The sequence below is a fragment of the Mangifera indica genome, chromosome 19 (assembly GCF_011075055.1).
Source record: "Mangifera indica cultivar Alphonso chromosome 19, CATAS_Mindica_2.1, whole genome shotgun sequence".
Lineage (NCBI taxonomy): Eukaryota > Viridiplantae > Streptophyta > Magnoliopsida > Sapindales > Anacardiaceae > Mangifera > Mangifera indica.
The window spans coordinates 10,742,245-10,762,810 of record NC_058155.1 but is presented as its reverse complement, the minus strand read 5'-3'; the positions used below and the strand labels follow the sequence as shown (position 1 = coordinate 10,762,810).

Genomic DNA, 20,566 nt, shown 5'->3' with positions numbered 1-20,566 from the left:
AATTGAACCATCAAAATCCGGTTTCTGTTCCGATTCAATCAGATTTTGATTCCAATTTTCTCTAGACTAGTTTCGATTCGATTCACGGGTCAAACTGGCCCGTCGTCAGGTCTACTTTCTCCCCAGCAACCCAATTGATAGAAATAAACACATGCAAATAATTTATAATATTGTAATTAAAAAAGAAAAAAGAGATGACGGTTGGACGCGTGGCTATTTCTGGTTGAAGGAATTAGTTGATAAAGACAGGCCAGCTTCCTCTTAAGCTTTTGCTCGTGCTCAACGGTCGCCAACAACAAGCAATTGCCAAGTCTACGCGCTTAACCATTCCCATGCATTATTATTTTCCAACGTGAAAAACCATTAAATTTAAATATTAATAATTACTTTGCCCAAGTCTTGTGGAAAATAAAAAATAATTAAATTAATTAATTGAAGTTATATATATGTATGTATGTATGCATCTAACTACTCAATTCTTGACTAATTATAATTAATTATTGAAAAATACAATAAGTACAAATAAACCATACAAACTTACGTATATATTTAATATAATAATATCTGATTAAGTGATTTTAAAAAGAAAAAAATAATCATATCACTAAATTATAAATTATTACCTCAGTTTATACAAATAAATTAATAAGATTTATTTGTACACATAATTTTATTATGGATGAATATGCATGAGATTGACACCTTGGTGGATGAGATAGAAAATAATAAAATTATGTTTATATATTTTTAAGTAAACAATTAAATACATTAATATGTGTTATTATATCATTGATTTTAAATTAATTATAAAATAATACACAGTTATATAAAAACGCATTATCTGTGTATTTAAAACTGTGTTAAGTTAACTAGGCAAAAACTAATTGCCATTTTAGTTTAGGTTTCAATAAAAAACTATAAGTATACAATTGAAGTATACAAAATCGGTACACAAATGCTGTGATGATGATATGACAAATATATGATTGGATAATTTTAAATTAAAAATAAAATAATACTTAATCACATGATAATATAAACTTATATAATGACATATTATCTATATATCTATTTTATTTACTCAAAGTGTATACATATATCAATGCTCTTTAGAGTGTTTGGTGATAAGATGCAAGGAAAGAGATCAAGTACAGCTTGTTGCCAGAGACAAAACCCTACACAAAGTTCGTGCAAAGGAGCCAGCGAGAGGATTAACCAGAGAAGAATAAAATCAGATTTTGAGAATTTGAACCTCCACAATGTTTACTCTTTCAAGATTTTGTTCCAGCAAAGTTATTTATCTCTTGTGTTTCACTCTTCGCTGTCAAAGTCGTGCAATGGACGGTGCAGTTTCCTGATGAACACTACAACAAAAACCTCATCAAACTTTCTCTTAACAAGACACATTTAAAAATTAAAAAAATAAAACTGTCTCTATCAAATGCGTGGAATTGAAGCGGGCGGATCGGCGGAATCTAAGGAGTCTAGCCCAGAAAGCAGAAGCACAGTTACCTTTATATCTGTGTTTATGGCTTTGTTCAGGTAATCTACTGGATTACTATGAATTTAGGGTTACTAAATATTCTTTAAATTAGACATCACAGCTTGGATTTGTTTGTTTAATAATTTTGGTTCCATTTTAGTTTCAGTTTACTGGCAAAGTTAACTGTTACAAAGATTGATCTTTCTCTTTAATATCATCCCAAGAACTTAAGCATGTGCATATTGCTAATTAAATGTGTTTAAATTCTTTGTACTGAAACCAGTAATGGAGTTCAAATTTGCAGAATAAAATAAGACAGATCAGGTACTTTCAATACGTGTACCTATTTCATTCCTCAGAATACTAATACTAAGGCTGGAGTCAACATAGATTTTTTTACATTTTTTCTTTTCTGGTAGATGTTTACATGCCTTCTGAATTCTGATGCTTAGAAAGGTCAATGAGATTAGCCACTACTTACATTATGTCATATGTCCACAGGAGATGAAGCTGTCAAATTAAAAGAATCAGTCACAGAAGAAGATTCAATCATCATCTATAATTTTTTTTTAATATAATTAGAAAATCTATCCATTTTTCAGATTAAATAAATCATATCAAACAAATAAAAATTTGAATTTAATGGTGAGTTTCAGGCTTTCTCCAATGTGCAACAGTAATATGTGACAATGGTTTGAGAACAAGTCAGTACAATGGGAAGAAGGCACAATGAACAGTGTTCCACTGTTCCTAATCAATTGATTAGTTCTGTCATTAGTCATATATGAGTTGAAGGCAGGTGAAACAGTTAGATTTGTAGCAGAGAAACCTTATTAGGTTTCTTCCATCTAGGACAACTGACAAGGAACGAGTTTGGCGGTTAATGTGTCGGAAACAATGTCAAGAGTCATCTCATCTCCCACGATGTGGCCGTCCTTTTGCCTGTGCTATTCATTTATTTATTTTGCCAACAGAATAGCGTCTGCTTATTTTATTCAAGAACCCTTCCCACGTTCTTTCAATTTCAAAGCTGCACACACAAGTACCTTCTGTACGCTTGCTCTCATTCTAATTCTCCTCTCTTTCTCTACTTAGAGATTTAATTAATTCATTACTTACCTCTTAATTATTGTTGTTAGACCCATTTTATCATTTTAATTGTACTTTTAGCCACTCTAATCACCTGTTTGAAGGCCATTGAAAGAAACTGATGTATTTTAATATATCTGTGCATGAACTTGGCCCCTTCTGAGTTGTACTTTGCCTGGTATTGTCCCCACATTGGACTCCTGAGGTTTAGTTACAAAGAATTGGGACCAGCACCAGTTAATCATTAGCTATAAAAAATTCAATTAAGTAATGTAAGTCAATCCTTACTAACATTCTCTTGAGGACTTGAGTATATATATGTCTTGCAGTTTTTGCTTATCTCAAGCACAATTAAGCTTCTATCAGCAGTTGCAAGACACAGGCTTCTAACTCTTCAAGTTAACAAGAAAGATGGAGCCTATTGGAGTTTTTGCTGATGGCGAATGGGAATCCCTTGGCAAAATGTTCTCCAGTGAAGAGTTTGATTTCCTTACATATCCTCTCCAGCATGATGAGGGGTTGCATTTTAGAACCCCTTCTTCGGCCTTTTGCCACACTTCTGAAGTTGATCCAAGTATGGTGGAGATCAATGAGAGTAATTTATTTTATTCTCCAAATACTCTCTATTCTAATGTGAACAATCTTTCTCAAGATAGTAGTTATGGTAGCAATTGTAGTAGTAGTGTGTTCATCCCCACGCCGACTCTGGAAACGGCTTACATCTTTAGTGATTCTAACCATATTTTAAAGACAAATGATGTGTCAATCTCCATAGATGAGAAGAAAGTTGACTGGAATGCCCTGGAAAGTGGCTCTATCAATGAAGGTATCAATGGCGACAAATTTGGAAATTCAGAGAATGGCCAACCCGCAGCTGGGGTTCTTCTTCCCACAGAATTGCAGCTTAAAAGGAAGTTCGATGTTCCAGCTTCCCACACAGGAGGAGAAGGAAAAATCAATGTTAATGCATCTGAGAACATGAAGAAAAGGCCCCGTGTATCAAGAGATGTAAGTATTACTAATTTGAAACTATGGATATTCAAGTGGGTGATCCTTTTGCTTCTAGGCTCACAATAATTGTTGGTTGCTATTTATGAATGCAGGTACAAAGAACTAAGAGGAATGTACCGTCAAAGAGGAATGATGGAGAAGAGAGCAACGGTGGATCAGATGGTCAAAGCTCCACCAGCTCCAGCTCTGAGGATGACAATGGTTCTCAGGAGACTAATGGAGGAGCAACATCAGAGTCCAAAGCATCTCTAGCTCTCAACTTGAATGGAAAGGCAAGAGCTAGCAGAGGAACAGCAACTGACCCCCAGAGCCTTTATGCAAGGGTAACTATCCCCTCCAAATTCCCACATAAACAACTTGCTTGAATAATAATCAAATTAGCTTTACCGAATCCTCTTCATGAAATTTTGCAGAAAAGAAGAGAGAGAATAAATGAGCGATTGAAGATTTTGCAGAATCTTGTCCCTAACGGGACAAAGGTTGATATTAGCACAATGCTTGAAGAGGCAGTCCATTATGTTAAGTTTCTGCAGCTCCAGATCAAGGTAGTAGAACAAGTGGATTAATAAACTTCAGACTTAAAAAAAAGAAAAATGTTTTGAGATTCTTGTTTAATCTTAATTTCTAACTTTTGTTCCGTTTTGGCCATTGTAGCTTCTAAGCTCTGATGATCTGTGGATGTATGCCCCCCTTGCTTACAACGGATTCGATATCTGTCTCAACCAGAGGATTACTCCCCTACAATGATATTTGGATGGAGCTGCTGAATCTTCTGCAAGATTATTTCATTCAAACAAATTTTAAAAAATAATAAATATATATATTTATACTTATTTATGTATCTGCTAACTTGTATCAAGCCACCCCGAATGAAATATATAAAATTTTTTATCACGAAGAATTATCCTTATTTATATGATGGCGTCTGATATGCTTGTTGCATTTTGTAAATACTGTACACCATTTGCGGTGGGCTGTTCATAGTCTTCTTCGAAGTTTGAGGAAGTTCTTCAACGATTGTGCCAATGAAAATCTACGAACAGACCAATATATATTATAAATAATTGGTACCTTGGGAACCCTAGAGATAGTATTTACTGATAAATGATACAGTAAACATGTGAAAAAAGAAAATAAATGATTTTTCAAAATTTTTGGTGTGTAAGGGGGGGGGGGGGGGGGGGGGGGGTGTGTGGTGGAGATGCTTGTTTTTAAATCTTATACAAAAAATATGATTAAATTTTTAGTTTGTTTAGGTTTATTTATTAAATAACGATTTTACTTTAGATACTAATCTTAAAATGTAGAAGAAAACTCGATCGAACTCAAATTTGATGTTATAGTGAGAAGTTTAAATTTGATTTGATTTGATTTGAATTCATTTCTAATTATAATCAAAGTGTAATTATTTTCTTATCGTTTCGAAAACGAATGACCATTCACCAATAATGACAACTATTATTAGAAATATACCTAAGTCAAGCTTATAATTGTTGTTGATTAATTTAGAGAGTTAATAAATTTATAATTTAATTTGAATAAAATATCCATAAATTTTAAAAATTTTACGTTACAAGTAAATTTTTTAAATTTTAATCTCAAATAATAATTAATAAATGTATAAGATAAAGAATTAAAATAAGTTAGATTAATAATTTATATCTCAAATTCAAACTTAAGTAAGTTTTTATTATTATGAATCCGATCAAAGCCCAAAACTCTTCAATCGAGCAAGCCTGATCTTACTCTAATGCCACCAAGTCGAGCTCCGAACTGCAAAGCTTCAGGAGTAGTAAAAAGACATGTTATGGGTACAGGAGATAAATAGACCTGACCTGAGATTGTTGTGATCGATTTAATCCTACGCTTGTAAAGAAGCCACGCATGCTCCCCTAATTCTTTCTCTCCAGTTGACTCCAGTAGGGGTATGTGCGTAATTTTGTTAAAATCAACACACATTTCATTTGGTCTCTCAAACACCGAAATGCCAGACAGTTATTAGCCATGACAGCGGCGGAGCAGCCTCTAAAGAAGCGAAAATTGTACGAGCTGCCACCAGAACCGCCTCAAACTGTCGCCGAGGCAGAAAGCTGTGTGGTTCCTCCACAAACACCGCCACCGCTTTCTCAAGATGAAATTCAAGCAAGGCGAAGAAACAAAGACGAGATTCGAAGCGTGTACGATTGTTATAAAAGACTTAAGGCTTGCATTGCTCAACAGGATGCTCGTCACTTGCCTGAGCTTGAACAAGCTTATCTCTCTCTCATCAGCGCTTCTCGAGGTTTCTTTTAATTTTCCCTTTTAACTCATTTGCGTTTAAATTTTGTGTTAATTTTCATATTGCTATTCCCTATTGCTTAGGTTTTTGTCGATTTTCCTTTCAATTATGTGAAGTATTTGACTTTCTAGGATTTTTGGTCCTTCAATTTTCACTTCTTTATTTACTGGGACAACAAAGTACAATGAACTTATATATATCTCAAACGCTAATGTCATTGCTTCTATCTTGAGTTCTAACAGTTACTCAAACTCAAGTTTGGACCTCGGATTAAAATGATTGGAAAGAAACACGACTTGTAATCCCAAATAATGTGGAAATTATTCATTGAGTTTGTATTCACAAATGTATAGCAATAGGATAAGATTAATTCAGTTGGAATGGTTACTACTATATATGTGGCTAAATACTTCAGAACAAACGTAGTGTTGTGTTGTGATTCAGGAGGAATGACATTCTTGTAGGCTATTCAATTTTGCCAATATAGCCAAGTGGCATATTACTAGAGTGAACGGGTGTGTGGATTCACCTGCTATAGACAATACTTTGAGCTGATATGGTTGCCATCTAATTTGCTGCTTTAAGAAAAAAAACCTTAAATACTCTTGCTTGCACTAGTTCGCATCACACGGGATCATATAGTTTGCTTGATAATTGTGTAAATGAGATGTGTTGGGTAGCCTATATATCTATAAATGCTAATCTGCTGAATTTCACTGTTTGCCTTCCTATGAAACTGGTAGTTTGATAATAATGGTTAAATAAAGACAAATGGAAAGTTTTTGTCTGTGTTTTTTTTTTTTTCAAGATATATCTTCCTTCAATATAAAAGTTTATGGTCAACCATTGTGTGTATTGCGTTAGTCTTCATATAACTTGGAAGGTGTGCTGGTGTTGATAGAAAGATGATAAAAAATATTTTCTCTTTAATATCTTCACAAGCGAAGATTTCTTATGTTTGTAAATGCTTCCAACCATGCAGGCTGTGCAAGTGTGCAACGTATTGTAGCTGATCTTGTTCCTCGATATGCATCATACTGTTCAACTGCTCTGGAAGCTGCAGCTAAAGTTGTCATAAACATGCATAATTGTAGTTTGGCAGTGATAAGTAGAGGAGATGATTCTGATGGTGTTGCATTTCAGACTGCTAAAGCATGCATTTTTGGTCTTGTTGATATTTGTTCTACTGCTTCTTCAGAAGCACCAACATCATCTGTCATCCGAGGCATCTGCTCTGCAGTGTTTCATAATGTACTGGTCTTCTTCTTATCCTTCTTCGATGGAAAAGATATTTTTCATAATGTTGATAAAGAGATCTTGAAGATGCAAAATTCCAATGTGATCTTTCTGGAACTAAAGAAAAAGTACTCTGAAGAGGATGAGTCTTCATTGATTAAGTTGTCCAAGTTTCGTGCACTAAGTCTACTTCAGATTTTCTTTTCTAGTCCTAAGAATTTACTTGCTGCATGTTTTGAGCTCTTCAATCCTGCTGCATCAGAGGGAGTTCATAGAGGAAAATATTTTTTAACTCAAATAACAAGCAGGCTTGATGGTGATGCTGTGGCCTACCCTTTAGATATAAGAGGCGATGAACCTAAATCTGCTGAAAAAAACCCTGAAGGCATGGAGGCTTGTAATGATCAGCTAGTATCTGGTGGAAACAAAACTTCAATCGACACCTCTCCTGTTCCAGAGAGTTGCTTGTTGGGACTGGTAATAGTTGATAATTCTCTGCATCTCAAATAGATGCTGAACTATATATATATATAAAATATAGCTCTCTATACTGCACTGGAAAAGTTTTTATAATTTTTGGGTGTATTATTTGAATAATTGATGTGTAATAAATAAGTAGGAGTAATGGTTAATGGTTTGAAAGTTTGGCATCTCTATGGGACATTTGAATTTTCTCAGAATGGTAAATATTGCGCAAATAGAATCTCAGTTCTTCCTTCTACTTTAAAATATACCAGCAAAGAGTATGGACATGGAACATTTTATGATTAGAAAGGCCTTCAGGATTTCTTCAATGTCATCTTTATCATCCTAGGTACTATTAATCATTTTCATAGAAAATTGCAGTACTTTGAATGGGTAATGATCCAACTATTATGCATGTTACCTGTTTTGCAATATTTTGGTTCCTAAGTGAATATATCTGATATAGATTTTTTGGGTTGATTCAAGTTATTGGAAACTCTTTTTATAGGTTTGATTAAAGTGAAAACTAAGAAGTCTTCTTATGTTCCCTTATATATTTAAACTTGTGCTGTCACCGTTCAAAACTGATTAGGAGTATCTAGACGTATGATATTTTTCCGATCTAGTGGAAAACCCTAGTAATTGCAGCAATGTTAGATCATTTTCCATGCTCATAACGATGGACTTTTTTCCTGCTTCACTTGTGGTTGCTTGATTGCTCTATAATTTGTCTTTTCTTTATGTAGATTGTTATCAATATTATGTGGCAGTTTTGTTAGCACAAATCATGAGATGGTGTTTTGATGTCATTTTGTTTCATTAATTAATTTTAAACACCCTCGGTATCTGTGTCATTTTCCTCAATTATACTGATCTTTCCTGTGCCAAACACTGGCTATGTGTCCTTATGTTTTGAAGATAATATGAAGTGATATTTTCTGTTCATCTAAAGTTAGTGGTCTTCTTGTCCCCTTACTCTTTGCTTTCTCCTCAGTGATGTCTTATACTGGAACATGTTCTATTCAGGTGCTTGGCAAAAGTCCATCTTTGAGAAGTTGGATGTTTTCAAGGTATAAGAAGTTATGTAGCTCATCCTCTTCAATTGCTGTATCAGATATTACATCTTCTTTGAAAGCAATCTTTGAAGCATTTCCTGAAGTGGCTAAAGTGGAAGCTACTGAAGCTGATAGTGATGAGGGTGATTCTGATGCATCAAAGTGTGTTAATCGGAAATATTTTGTGCCTAGGATCTCTAATCAACATGAAACCTCCAGGGAACTATCAGGAAAAGATGGTAATTCAAGAGTGCACGATGGATCCTGTGATGATAGTTTGACTGACAAGTTTTCTGGACAATATCCGAAACCTCGCATTTCAGTTAGCCCCCTTGAAACTGATCTCCACTCGAATGCAGGTTCTAGTCATGATAGTGGTGGCACAAAGTCAATGGACTTTGAGACTAGTGACCATGCAGAATACTCATGTGGCAGGCCTTCCATTCCCAGAGACTTATCCAACCACCAAATGCTTTCACCTGTTGCTAAAACACCATTAGACTTCCGGAGTAATTCATTTGAGAGAAGAAATAATTTTCCTGCCTTGGGATCCTCGGATGGAGGCACTAGTGATGCTTTGGTATCTCCTAATGGCCAGTCAACAGTGCCATATGCTTCCACAACATCTCAAATTGTTTGGTATTTTGATGGGGATCCTGCTGCCATGGATATTTTTTCTGCTTCTAAGCAATTATGGTTGGGTTCTTTTGGACCTGATGTATCTGAAGGTCATATAAGGTTTCATCTTGAGAGGTTTGGTCCATTAGACCATTTCTTTTTCTTCCCAATCAAAGGATTTGCTTTGGTTGAATACCGAAACATAATTGACGCCATAAGAACTCGAGATTATATTCGTGGCAGTTTTCCTTGGCACATAAAGTTCATGGATATAGGATTGGGAACTAGGGGTGCCATAAATGGTGCTGTGGTTGGTTCTAGTTCTCATGTTTATGTAGGAAATGTTACAAGCCAGTGGGCAAGGGATGAAATTCTGCATGAATCAAGTAAGGTTGTGTACAAGGGTCCTTACTTTGTCACTGATCTTAGTTGTGAAGGTGCATTATTAATGGAATTTGAAACTCCTGAAGAAGCTGCCACTGCAATGGCTCATCTTAGACAGCTTCGTAAGGGCAGAAGTAACTATATGCCACCTTTAAATGCAGGGCCTGTTAATCTTGCAATATCCCATATGGATGTTGCAAGGTCTGCACCTTCTGCCCCTGTTCCTGTCCATGCTGACATGAGAAGCAGTCATATGGGCAACATGTCTACCAGTGCTTTTGGATCACCTTACAGTGCCCCTTTTCGCGGTCCAAGGTCTTTATAATCCTAATCTCTGAATCCATGAACTATGATAAATGTCTGTTAAGTTCTTTTGGATTTTATCCTTTTTGAAATTGTTTATTGAGTTCTCCACCTCAATGACAGTAAAAAGGGTTGATTAAATATTTAAATATTGACTCTGGTTCTCAAAGAATGTGGTTATTGAAATTGTTGCACAACCTACATTGCATGGTGTTTGAAACAACTGCATTTTTCATTTTGTTCATGTTCATTTACTTTGTTATGTTATTGTTTGGATGGTGTAGATGTTCTAGTGTTCAAAGGTTTGTTAACTTGTTAGAGTAATTATACATTTATCCCTACTATCTCTATCTGAAGATGAATTATTTCCTCTTTTTGAGCAGTCAAGCAGCAAAACACCATGCTTCACCATACACTGTTAGACCTGAGGGCAGCTCAATGGAGCTTGTATCCCCCAGAGTAATATCTGAGAATCATGGAACTGGAGTACAAGGTGGACACTCATTTCAGCCAAATTGGCCTGTTTCTACTCATGCAGAGATTCCTGAAGTTGGGGTTAGAAAAAATGATGGTCTTGACAATAACATAATGCTTAATCCTTCACAAGGAGGTGCTAATTTATCTATTGAAATTTAATATTGCTTCTCCATTTTCCCCCTTCTTTGTAGTTTGTATATCTGATTGATTCTTTTTTAAGTGGTCACATTGATTCTAAGGCCCCAGAAGAAATGTGGATGAATAAGAAATCTAAATTGAGTTGCATTCTTTTTCAGGTAATATGCCATGTTTTCCTATCGCAACACAGGGACCTATTCCACCACCACAACAAATCCAGCCATCACCGTTTTTGCGACCTGCTTACCCTCCTCCAAACAGTTCCTGGGATGCAAGAGGTTCAAATCATCACTTCCCTTTAAATCCGATATCGCCCAGTCTTGTGCCCAATACCTTTCATGGAAATGTAGTTGCACCTCCTTTCATACCCCCTTCAGTGACTCCACTTGTGCAGATACAGGGAGCATCAATGCAGAGTTATGATCAGATGTTTTCTCATCCTGTTGTACCACCACCTCAGCCTGAAGATCCTCCACTGTTGCCTCCATCTCCACCACCTTTGCCTCAGTCTCAGCCCCCTTTGGTTCCACCTCCACCTAGTTCTCCCCCTCCCCCTGCACCTCTACCTGCTGCAGAATCAACTGAAAAGGAAATTTCTGGACAATTAGTCCAGTTCCAGTGGCAGGGAACACTATGCAAGAGTGGTGTTCACTACTGCACAATCTATGCTCAACGAGAGGATTCAGATATTTGCAAATATTTGAATGACATTGCTGAACCTGCTGAGTGAGAACGTTGTCTCATTTTGTTATTTCTGTTCTGGTTGTACTTCTTGAAACTAATTTTTAGCATTGATTTCCATGGTTAATACTTGGTGCAGATGGCCTGCTAGATTAGATATGACCAAAAGAACAGATTTTCGGCATGTGAAGTCAACATTTACTAGTACCCCACCACATAAAGTGAGTCCACTAGTATTCCCGTGCTGAACTGTCTTTCACTTCCACCTTCCTTTTCTCTGATATACCTTTTAATCAGGTTTTCTGAAATTTATTGCTTCAACATATGGGATTTTTGAACATCAGTTTCTGGAGATTGTTTTATATGCCAACGTATTACTCAATTTATAATTTAAAGTAATGTTTTTAAACTTTCTTAAAGCCTTAATAAGTCAGTTGCATGTGGAACTATGGAATAATGTTTCCTTTTCTTCTGCAAGATGCAAATTTGTGTACATGTTACCTAAATTCTTCAGTATCTGAATATAGTTAGCTTTCAAATATTGAACGTTTGTTTATGCTGCAATGAATACTTGAGATGCTTGATGCTTCTAATCCTTATGCTTGTGGACTTTGCCTTTTAAATGCTTAGGACCAAATTTTTAAATGTATTCTGAGTAGTTTGGTTGGACCTTCAATCTGATATTCTATAGAAGGCAAGACACAGATTTTGATCTGCTCCTTTTTCTTGTTTGGATGCTTGATGTTGTGCAGTTAACTTTTTTCCCTAATTCATAAACTGATTATTAGCTATTTAATGAACTTCCTTTATTTGATCTATGACATATTCTGTATTTGTATAAATATCTTTAGTCAAACTTTGAAATTTTTTTGTGTTGCAGAGGGAGGTATGTCGGCTGATACCATCTTCTTCCGGTGACCACAAAGGCGTAAGTTTCTAATTCATTTATTTTTTGTTTCACAGTTAATTCTGCAACATATATGTCATGATGTGATTTACTATTACTTTCTTAAGGTGACTAAGACTTTTGTCTTTAAATAAAATTCCTAAAATGCCTCAATATTTCCAAACTTCTTAGAAAAACATTTACAATGATGGTTTCTTTGCAAACTTATCACTGAAGCTTAAAGTTGTTGTCTAACACTAAAAGATCTCACTGTAGAAGGGAAACGATATGTTATCTGCCAAAGCCTGAAAAATTTTAATCAAGTTTTAATTGTAATCTAGTTGGTGTGAATATATAGATATCTCATTTTCAGTTGATTAAGCATGACGTCTCCTTTAACACCTGAGTGTCATGAGGGTTTATATTGAATGTAAGTTCAACCATCTGAAATGTATGTAGGAAGTGGAACCATTGTCTTAATATCTTAAAATTCACTGCACTCATTGTTTTTCAACTTTGTTCCGCAGTTTCAGGATTTTATATCATACCTGAAGCAGAGAGAATGTGCCGGAGTAATCAAGATTCCTGCTCTAAAACCCATTTGGGCAAGGCTTCTCTTTATTCTTCCTTATTCGCAGGAACTGTGCTCCATGCTTTCAGTTGCACCTGATCCATCTGACTGTCTCTATGCTTTGGTTTTGCCCAAAGAAACAAATTTTGAATGGGTATGAACTTCATTGAGTAGGCAACGATTGTTCTGCTCAGTGACATATATTTTAGCACTTCGGTTACAATACATCGTAATTTTAGTAGAGAACATGTCTATGTTAGAAGAAACAAAATCATTTTTTTCTCTTATTGTTGGTAGACTTACAGGAATTTTTATTCAATGCTTGTAGATCCTTGGTACTGGTTTAAATAGTGTTTAATTGTTGTTTTGCATCTAAACTTTTAGCATTGGAAAGCAATCTTTTCATGTTTTGACACAATATCAAAACAAGGGTCCATAAAAAATTTAGAAGTCATTTAATCGGTTTTCTCCTCCTTTTATTGAATACTTGAATGTAAATTCCAGAGAATAAATTTATAGTTTACTCCTCTAATTATCATTGTTCATCTAGTTAATTATTATGTTTTGCTTCTTTTATTTATGTTGTTTCAAATTTTATATAAAAAAGTTCTGAACATATAATAATGGTATTAAGTATTTTTAATATACTTTTGCAAAGAGTGTGAAGTGACAATTGGTCATTTCCACTAATTCGACCTCTCTGAACCATACGAGTATATGACTGAACGAAAATAGGAATGAAGGCTTGTGCCGTGCAATGATGTTTAGTTTCTTTGTAAGTTGACAGGAATAGGGGTGGATACAAATCAAATCGAGTTTAAACATTTTTTGATTCAAGTTTAGTTCGAATTTGTCAAGTCAATATAACAATGGTTCGAGTTTGGTTTGAGTAAAAATAGTTCAATTTGAATTTATTGTTCAAATTCATAGTTTGGATATATGATTCAAATTCATAGTTTATTGACAAAACGATTTTGTTTAATAATTATTTAATATAATTCAAATTGAGTCACCGTTCAAGTTTGAATCGAATTAAGTCATTTATTTAATTTACGAGTCAAATTGAATTGAATTTTCTATAGTTCGAGTTTGGTTTGATTTTAAAATAAATCGAATTTTTAACTCAAATTTGATTTATATTCAAAATAAATGAATTTGAATCAAATCAATTTAAGCCGATCTTCAAGCCCAAATCAGCTCAGATCGAGTCCAGCCTTAACTAGGAAAAAAGACGTTGGGTTGATGATCCGCAAGTCCGAGGGTACCAAGTGCTCTTCTGAAATTCTGCCTGGCTACTTATTTAATGGTGTGTAGGTGAAAAAAAAGTTTGCCCACGGAGCCCCGTAATTGGGAATAAATTTAATTCAACTAGCAGAGTAGTTAAAGACTAACTAAAGCTCTAATATATATATATATATATGATTTATCAAAGAAGGGAAGAATGAAATCCTTTAACCTGAAATTATAGATAACCCAAAATTTTCATATGTTAACAGCTACTCTTAAGGGTGAATTTAAGCCAAATCAGTTCAGGCTTGAATCCACAATCAGTATTAACAAATTGAACTTGAATTGAGGATTTAATTTGATAATTTGGCATAAGTTTAGTTCATTTGCTTGTTTGGTAACATTATACTCCTAACGAGTGACATTATTTTGTTACTGTCCGAAATTTGTAGGTTCCTTAGGGAGAAATATTGATTAAAGTAAGCGGAGTGGGAGAATTAAAAGGTTCAAAAACACTATGAAGGGTGATTCTGTCAGTTTTGTTCATATGAGACCAAACCAAGATGTGATGTGAGGGGGGTGGTCAGCATTTTTCAAAATATTTGGGCTTACATGATTTTTTCCAAGGTTCAAAGGAGGTTCTAAAAATTGACCCAAATTAAAACCGTCTCCGCCACTACATCTTCTTTGGCACTGGCAGCGCAAGAAATTTCCAGTGAACAAATTCTTCTACTCCAGATTTCCTCTAATCAGCTCTCTTTAATAACCGATTCATCATTAATCATGTCGAACCGGTATAAGAAACAAGACTTTAACAATAACACCAGTAACAAGAAGTATGTTCCCAGGAACAAACAAAATTTTTTCCCAGAAAACCTTAACGCCACTACTCTATCAAAATCCCTTAGACAAAATTCCGATGTGGCGATATCTAGTAGGGCCACGTCATCCGGAGGCAGAGCATCGAGCCGTGACGCAGGAGCTTCAGCCCATACTCATTCTGGTAATTTTGTAAATTACTTGCCTCAGGACGAAGCTGTCGCTGCTGGGCTTAGCGCTGATGAGGGAGGATTGGATCCGGTCGAATCGCAGAGGGTTGTTGATCTGTTGAACAGGGAGTTGTCTAGGTTGCTAAAACTAAAGCCTAGAGATTTCTGGAGAGAAGGTTTTTAGTTTTATTTTTTAATTTTACTGAAATTCTTAGTTGTCTAGGATGAAATTTTGACTTCTTTTGTTGTGGTCAGTGGCTAGTGACTCGTCATTGCATGAGTTTTTGGATACTTTCTTAAAGTTCAGAAGCAGATGGTATGACTTTCCCTATCGTGGAATCAAGGGAATAGTTGCAGGGGTCATTGTAGGAGAGCTCGAATTAAGCCGCCGTGTTTTTATGCTATTTTATCGAATGTGAGCCATCTCTTGTTATTTGTTTCCAATTTATTTACTATCGGCTCACTAATTTGTCTTTTTTTCCTCTTTGTGTGCGTAACGTAGATCTTCTAGTAAGGATCCTGGTGCCCGTGCTGCTGATAGCCTTAGTTCTAAAGACCATGCAGGTGGGTCCTTGTTGTTAAAGGAATTTACTCAGGCTTTTGTTTGATTTAGTTGTTTTATATGTATACATTTGCATATACCTTGTTACATGTAGTATATTTCTTTTTCCATGGGCTTTTGTTTGGCTTTGTTTAATAGTTTATCCATACCTCAACTGATAAAATATAAATTCTTTCAAATAATGTCTTTTTACTTTGTTTCACAGCTCTTATTTAGTCCTCCAGTATATGTAGAGGATGGAATGCTGTGTTAATGATCTTATAAATTTCAAATTCACATTTGTTCACTAATTTTGCATGTAGTCCTTTTGGAGGAAAAGAAGTTGCTTGACTTGCCTAAGCTGTTGGATATTTGTGCTATATATGGTCATGAAAATGAAGATTTGACCAGATTGCTTGTAAGGATTCATATCTACAATGATTGCTTTATCTCTTGGGGAATTAGCTTTTATTGAGATTTGGTTAATTGTGATATTGTATGTTTATCTATTGAATTACTTACTTCTCTCTATTTTATACCTTTTTTATATAGGTCAGTAATGCACTGAAAGTACAGCCTGGGATTCATAATGATTTTGTTGGAGTATTGACTCATTTCTTGGGTGTTGTCCACACAATGCATCAACGATGCAGCTCGTCTTTAGAGGTACAATTTCTTCTTGCGGAAAGTTTCTACTGAAAAGTTTGAGCTAATGTGAGATTTATTTACTGTTATTTACTGAGTAAGAGTATATACAATGTGCCCTATGGTACAAAAAAATTGTTAGCGTCCATAATGTCCTACCTTCGTGTACTCTCATAAATCATTATGAACTTAAATCGGACATAGAAATGGAAACATGGATGATGCTCATCTTTTGGGTGTCTTGATGACAATTCTGTTTTTTTTTAAATTAAACTGTTAGTGTTTATAATTGATTATATTTTTCCTTTTATTTTTTAACTTCATGATAGTAAGATTTTGGAAGAAAGGGTTACTTGTATATTTATGAATGATTTGATGAGCAGGCTCTATTTTCCTCTGGGCGCCATGAAGACAAAGATCTAGGTCGGCTTCATGCTGATCTTTTAGAGGTGAGTGGCTTTCTTTATTCTCGTAGGAACATAATGGGTTGAAGATTCTTTTTCTGTTGCCTGACACTGCACCACTTTTTCTTTTCATTGGAATGGGAATCTTTTAATCATTTGCTTGTAGATATGTATAATGATTATAATTTTAATCTTTTATTTTTGTTGTGTGAATGAGTGAAATAAATGATTGCCATTTTTGTTAGTGAAATTAAAACCTTTTACTTTATATTGATTATCTGTGCAACAAGTAATGCATTGAATTTATATGTTCAAATTCGTTAGTAAGATATGGATTACTTTTATAAATGAACTATTGTCATTCTTGTTCAGGTGATGGACTTTATAAATGATGCAATTGTTTCCATGGATGCTTTAGTTACTGCATACAAACCGGCAGCTCTGATCTTCTTGAGCCCTGTCGAGATGAGGTTCCTTTCTGACTACTGAGTATCTTCTAAAATTAAAGGGTCCATTCTTCTTTGTTGTTTTCTCAGCAGAACCTCTTGGTTTCTCTTAAGTGGACTTTGGGGGTTTATTTTATTTGATGTGTTGGACTTACTATTGAGTCAATAAGTTGAAGGAATGTTTTATCTGACAGAAACTTGATCTTTCTTACACTGGTACTACCATCAACATGTGTTCTTTTAATTCTTTTTTGGTTTTATGGAAAGGTGAAATTGCGGTTCTGTCAATCTGTCTTCTTTTCCTTGCAGATTCTCTAAGGAAGTTTTGTTTCCATTCTAAAATCAAGATTACTGTCTATGCAGTTTTGGAAATGAGGAATTGCTCAGCACCCTCACCCAGCTGCATGATTCATTGCTACCATCTTTTCAGCATGGGTTTCAAATTTTGTTAAATGCTGGAGAAGATGAAATGATATCCAACATTGCTATTAGTTTGAAGATGTTATCAATGAGAATAGTCAAATTTGGTTGGAAATTATTAGATGTTTGCTATCTAAGCAGTGAAGTGTTCGAAGATGGTCTTTCCATTTCAGGTGTCACAAAAATGTTTCCTGCTAAAGTGGAGGATCCCTTCATTCGGGCAGATATTGTAGTTCAAACTTTAAGGGAGATCAATGGAGTTTCACTGCAAGTTCAGGACCAAAACAGGGAAACATTTCTTACAGAAGTTGAAAGGAAGTACAATTTACTTAGAAGACTTGAGAATCTACAGAATACTGGTGAGTTCCAATCACAAACTACATTTCTATACAGAACTCTTGTTATTAATTGTTGTTCTGCTTTGTAGGTATGTTTGTTATATATCAAAAGGCTATAATTAAGCTATTATAATAAGTTAGGATTAGATAACAATAATCAAGAATATATTTGATTAGAAGAATATATTTGTTTAAGAATATATTTGATTGGAAGAATATATATTTTTATGTTTTGTTTTTCTTTATTTTTATCCAACCAGCCCAAGTCTCGTCGGAAACTATCGATTGAACCCTCAAATCTATCAATTCTCTCTCTTAGTTATCGTATTAGACCAATTGAGCCCCTAATTTTGCCGATTTCCTTTCTTGGTTCATCGTCAACTTCATAACTTCGTTGGTACTAGCTGATTTTTCGCTGGAATCTACCATCTCAATTGGATCAGTTTCTTTCGTCTCTTGTCGCTCATCGTACACAATCATTATGGCGTCATCATTTGATCCATCTTTATCCACCAATAGGACATTTCATGGCTTGCGTTTACTGTTAGGATTAAGTTCTTTGCTTTCACAATGGAGACAAATTTCATTTCCCCAATTGCTCGAGCTTCCAATTTCGTTATTCGTCAGACCTTCCTCCATCTTCCACTCTCATCTTGTATGACATCAAGTCTCCACATCTTCAGAATTACAATGCTCTGATACCAATTTGTTCAAATATTATCATAATCTCTCCTTATTCAAATATTATTATAATCTTTAATTAGGAATTCAATTCCCTTCTTTCCATTATCATTCTAATCCTATTAGAGTATTGTTATTTTGACTTTTTATAGTATCTTTGGTGGTTATTTGGGTGCCTATATGTTGCTAGTCTGGCGTAATTATGTTTCTTATGTGGGGCTATGCTTGGCCATTTATATTTTATTTTGCTAGCCTTCCTGCTTCTAAACACAAACTTTATATTAAGTGAAATTCTTCACCAAGGTTACTTTGAGGTTTATTCATCCCTAGTGCACCTGCTTCATGCAAAAGACTTAAACATATTGGCAAATTTCTTGTTGACATATCTATTAGATCTTGTATAAAATAGTCTATATTCATTTATTAGTTTTTTAGTTTGTTCTTTAGTTAATTTGTAAATTTGTCTTGAAACCCTGAATCAACTTGTGCTTGATCTTCATTTCGGTCCTTATCTAGTATGTTTAAAACAATTTTTTTAATAATTTCTTTCATTCAGGATGGATATTCATGGAGGATGAACAATTCCAATATTTATGTGGGATCATGTGTTCTTCAAAAGGTCTTGCTAAGAAGCAGGCCCCTGCTGCTTCTGTGATGAGCAGCAAGATGCATATGGATGAAGATACTGTGATCATGGAGTCTAAAATCAGTCAAGTCAAGGACCTATTTCCTGGTTATGGTAAAGGGTTTATTGCTGCATGTCTTGAAGTTTACAACCACAATCCAGAAGAGGTTATTCAAAGGATCCTTGAGAATACTCTCCATGATGATCTACAATTGTTAGATACTTCTTTAGAGATGATGCCAGTTCCCAAGTCTACCTCGACCATAAGCAGGAATGATAAAGGGAAGGGAAAATTAATTGAACCTACGATGCCAAACTCTGCTACTTCTGTGGCTGTTGTTAGTGAGCAACAAACTGAGAGGTCCTCGGTTTCATCATCATCTACAGTTGGGAGGTACATTAGGAAGTCTAAAGCTGACTTGCCTGATAATGTTACCCTTGATACCAGAGATGAAAATGATAATGCACGAACTAGTGCTTTGGTTTCCCAGTATATGTATGAAGATGAGTATGACGATTCTTTTGATGACCTGGGACAGAGTGTTGTGGAGTCAGGATTTGAGGAAAATGAGATACTGGGAGACAGGATCAGTTCCGGTTTGGGTAACTCTTTGAGTACACAGACTGGTAACTCTACTCAGGAAGTTCCTAGTTCAAAATGTGGATCCAAGAAAAAGCCCCAATATTATGTTAAAGATGGTAAGAATTACAGTTACAAGGTTGCAGGCTCTGTTGCGGTTGCAAATGCTAATGAAGCATCATTAGTCACTCAAGCTCAGGAAGAATTAATACATGGACTTGGACGTGGTGGCAATCTTCCTCTAGGTGCTGTTAAGAAGCTAATGGAGCATGAGCAGGATAAGCAGTCTGATATTTCCGAGGTGGAAGGTAGAGAGAATATGAGAAATTCTTGGGGCCGGGGTAGAAGGGGAGGAAGATTGAGAGATGCCATTGAGGAGCAAGATAACAAATCTAATGGTACCGATATGAGAGGGAGAGGGAATATGGGAAATCATAGGGGCGGAGGAAGGAGGGGAGGGGGAAGAAGTCATTACAGAAAAGACCGGGCCATGAATAAACACTTTACTGGTTTGAGCGGTCATTAGACACCATTTAAATATAAAGAAAATAGAGACGCTATTCTTTTTTTCATGTATTCAAAACAATAGAGAAGTTTTGTCGATGGTAACAAAAACTTCTCTATTGTTTCGTTTTAAGTCATCCAGTCTTGGTTGACCTGGCGTTTATACAATTTTTGAGCGGCATACATGTAACTTATTGCATTTCATATAATAGATTTTACATGTTTTCTGTATATTTTCAAACGTTTAAAGTGCATTACTTCCTGAACGTTAGGGCTAGAACCTACAATCCCTTGAAAAGCCAAAAAAGAGGCTAGCTAAGGCTGATCTCCTGCACCATGCAGATGACTGAAACCCATGTGTTCATGGCTTTTGTCATCTATTAATGGCCTTACTACCACACAAGCAGGTGAAATATTATTTAGGTAAGTGAGTTTAATCACGAAATATAAAAAATGATTTGAATCTTTGCTCTCATTTTTGGAAGCCAACT

General features: G+C 35.2%; 2 protein-coding genes across 2 annotated transcripts; both read left to right on the top strand.

The window, feature by feature from the left end:
- Positions 1–1,187: 1,187 nt before the first annotated feature.
- LOC123203713 (transcription factor RSL2-like) lies at positions 1,188–4,442 on the top strand. Its single transcript, XM_044620160.1, has 4 exons — positions 1,188–3,580; positions 3,676–3,906; positions 3,997–4,128; positions 4,238–4,442. Exons 1-4 carry the CDS (start codon positions 2,984–2,986, stop codon positions 4,328–4,330), a joined length of 1,053 nt encoding a protein of 350 aa, XP_044476095.1. The 5' UTR covers positions 1,188–2,983; the 3' UTR covers positions 4,331–4,442.
- Positions 4,443–5,549: 1,107 nt separating this feature from the next.
- On the top strand, positions 5,550–20,308 carry LOC123202706. Its single transcript, XM_044618745.1, is given in 18 exon segments — positions 5,550–5,864; positions 6,844–7,574; positions 8,589–9,934; positions 10,306–10,532; positions 10,696–11,263; positions 11,358–11,439; positions 12,099–12,146; positions 12,632–12,845; positions 14,466–14,472; positions 14,619–15,067; positions 15,147–15,306; positions 15,394–15,455; positions 15,756–15,850; positions 15,985–16,098; positions 16,461–16,526; positions 16,854–16,951; positions 17,291–17,706; positions 18,923–20,308. Coding segments are annotated over 18 exon segments (6,135 nt in total). The 5' UTR covers positions 5,550–5,587; the 3' UTR covers positions 20,098–20,308.
- The last annotated feature ends 258 nt before the right edge of the window (positions 20,309–20,566 follow it).

Excerpts from the sequence above, each read along its gene's own strand:
- LOC123203713 (XM_044620160.1), top strand. The coding sequence starts at position 2,984 with ATGGAGCCTATTGGAGTTTTTGCTGATGGCGAATGGGAATCCCTTGGC. Across the intron at positions 3,581-3,675 it reads GGCCCCGTGTATCAAGAGAT|GTACAAAGAACTAAGAGGAA; the intron begins GTAAGTATTACT and ends TTATGAATGCAG. Across the intron at positions 3,907-3,996 it reads CCCAGAGCCTTTATGCAAGG|AAAAGAAGAGAGAGAATAAA; the intron begins GTAACTATCCCC and ends GAAATTTTGCAG.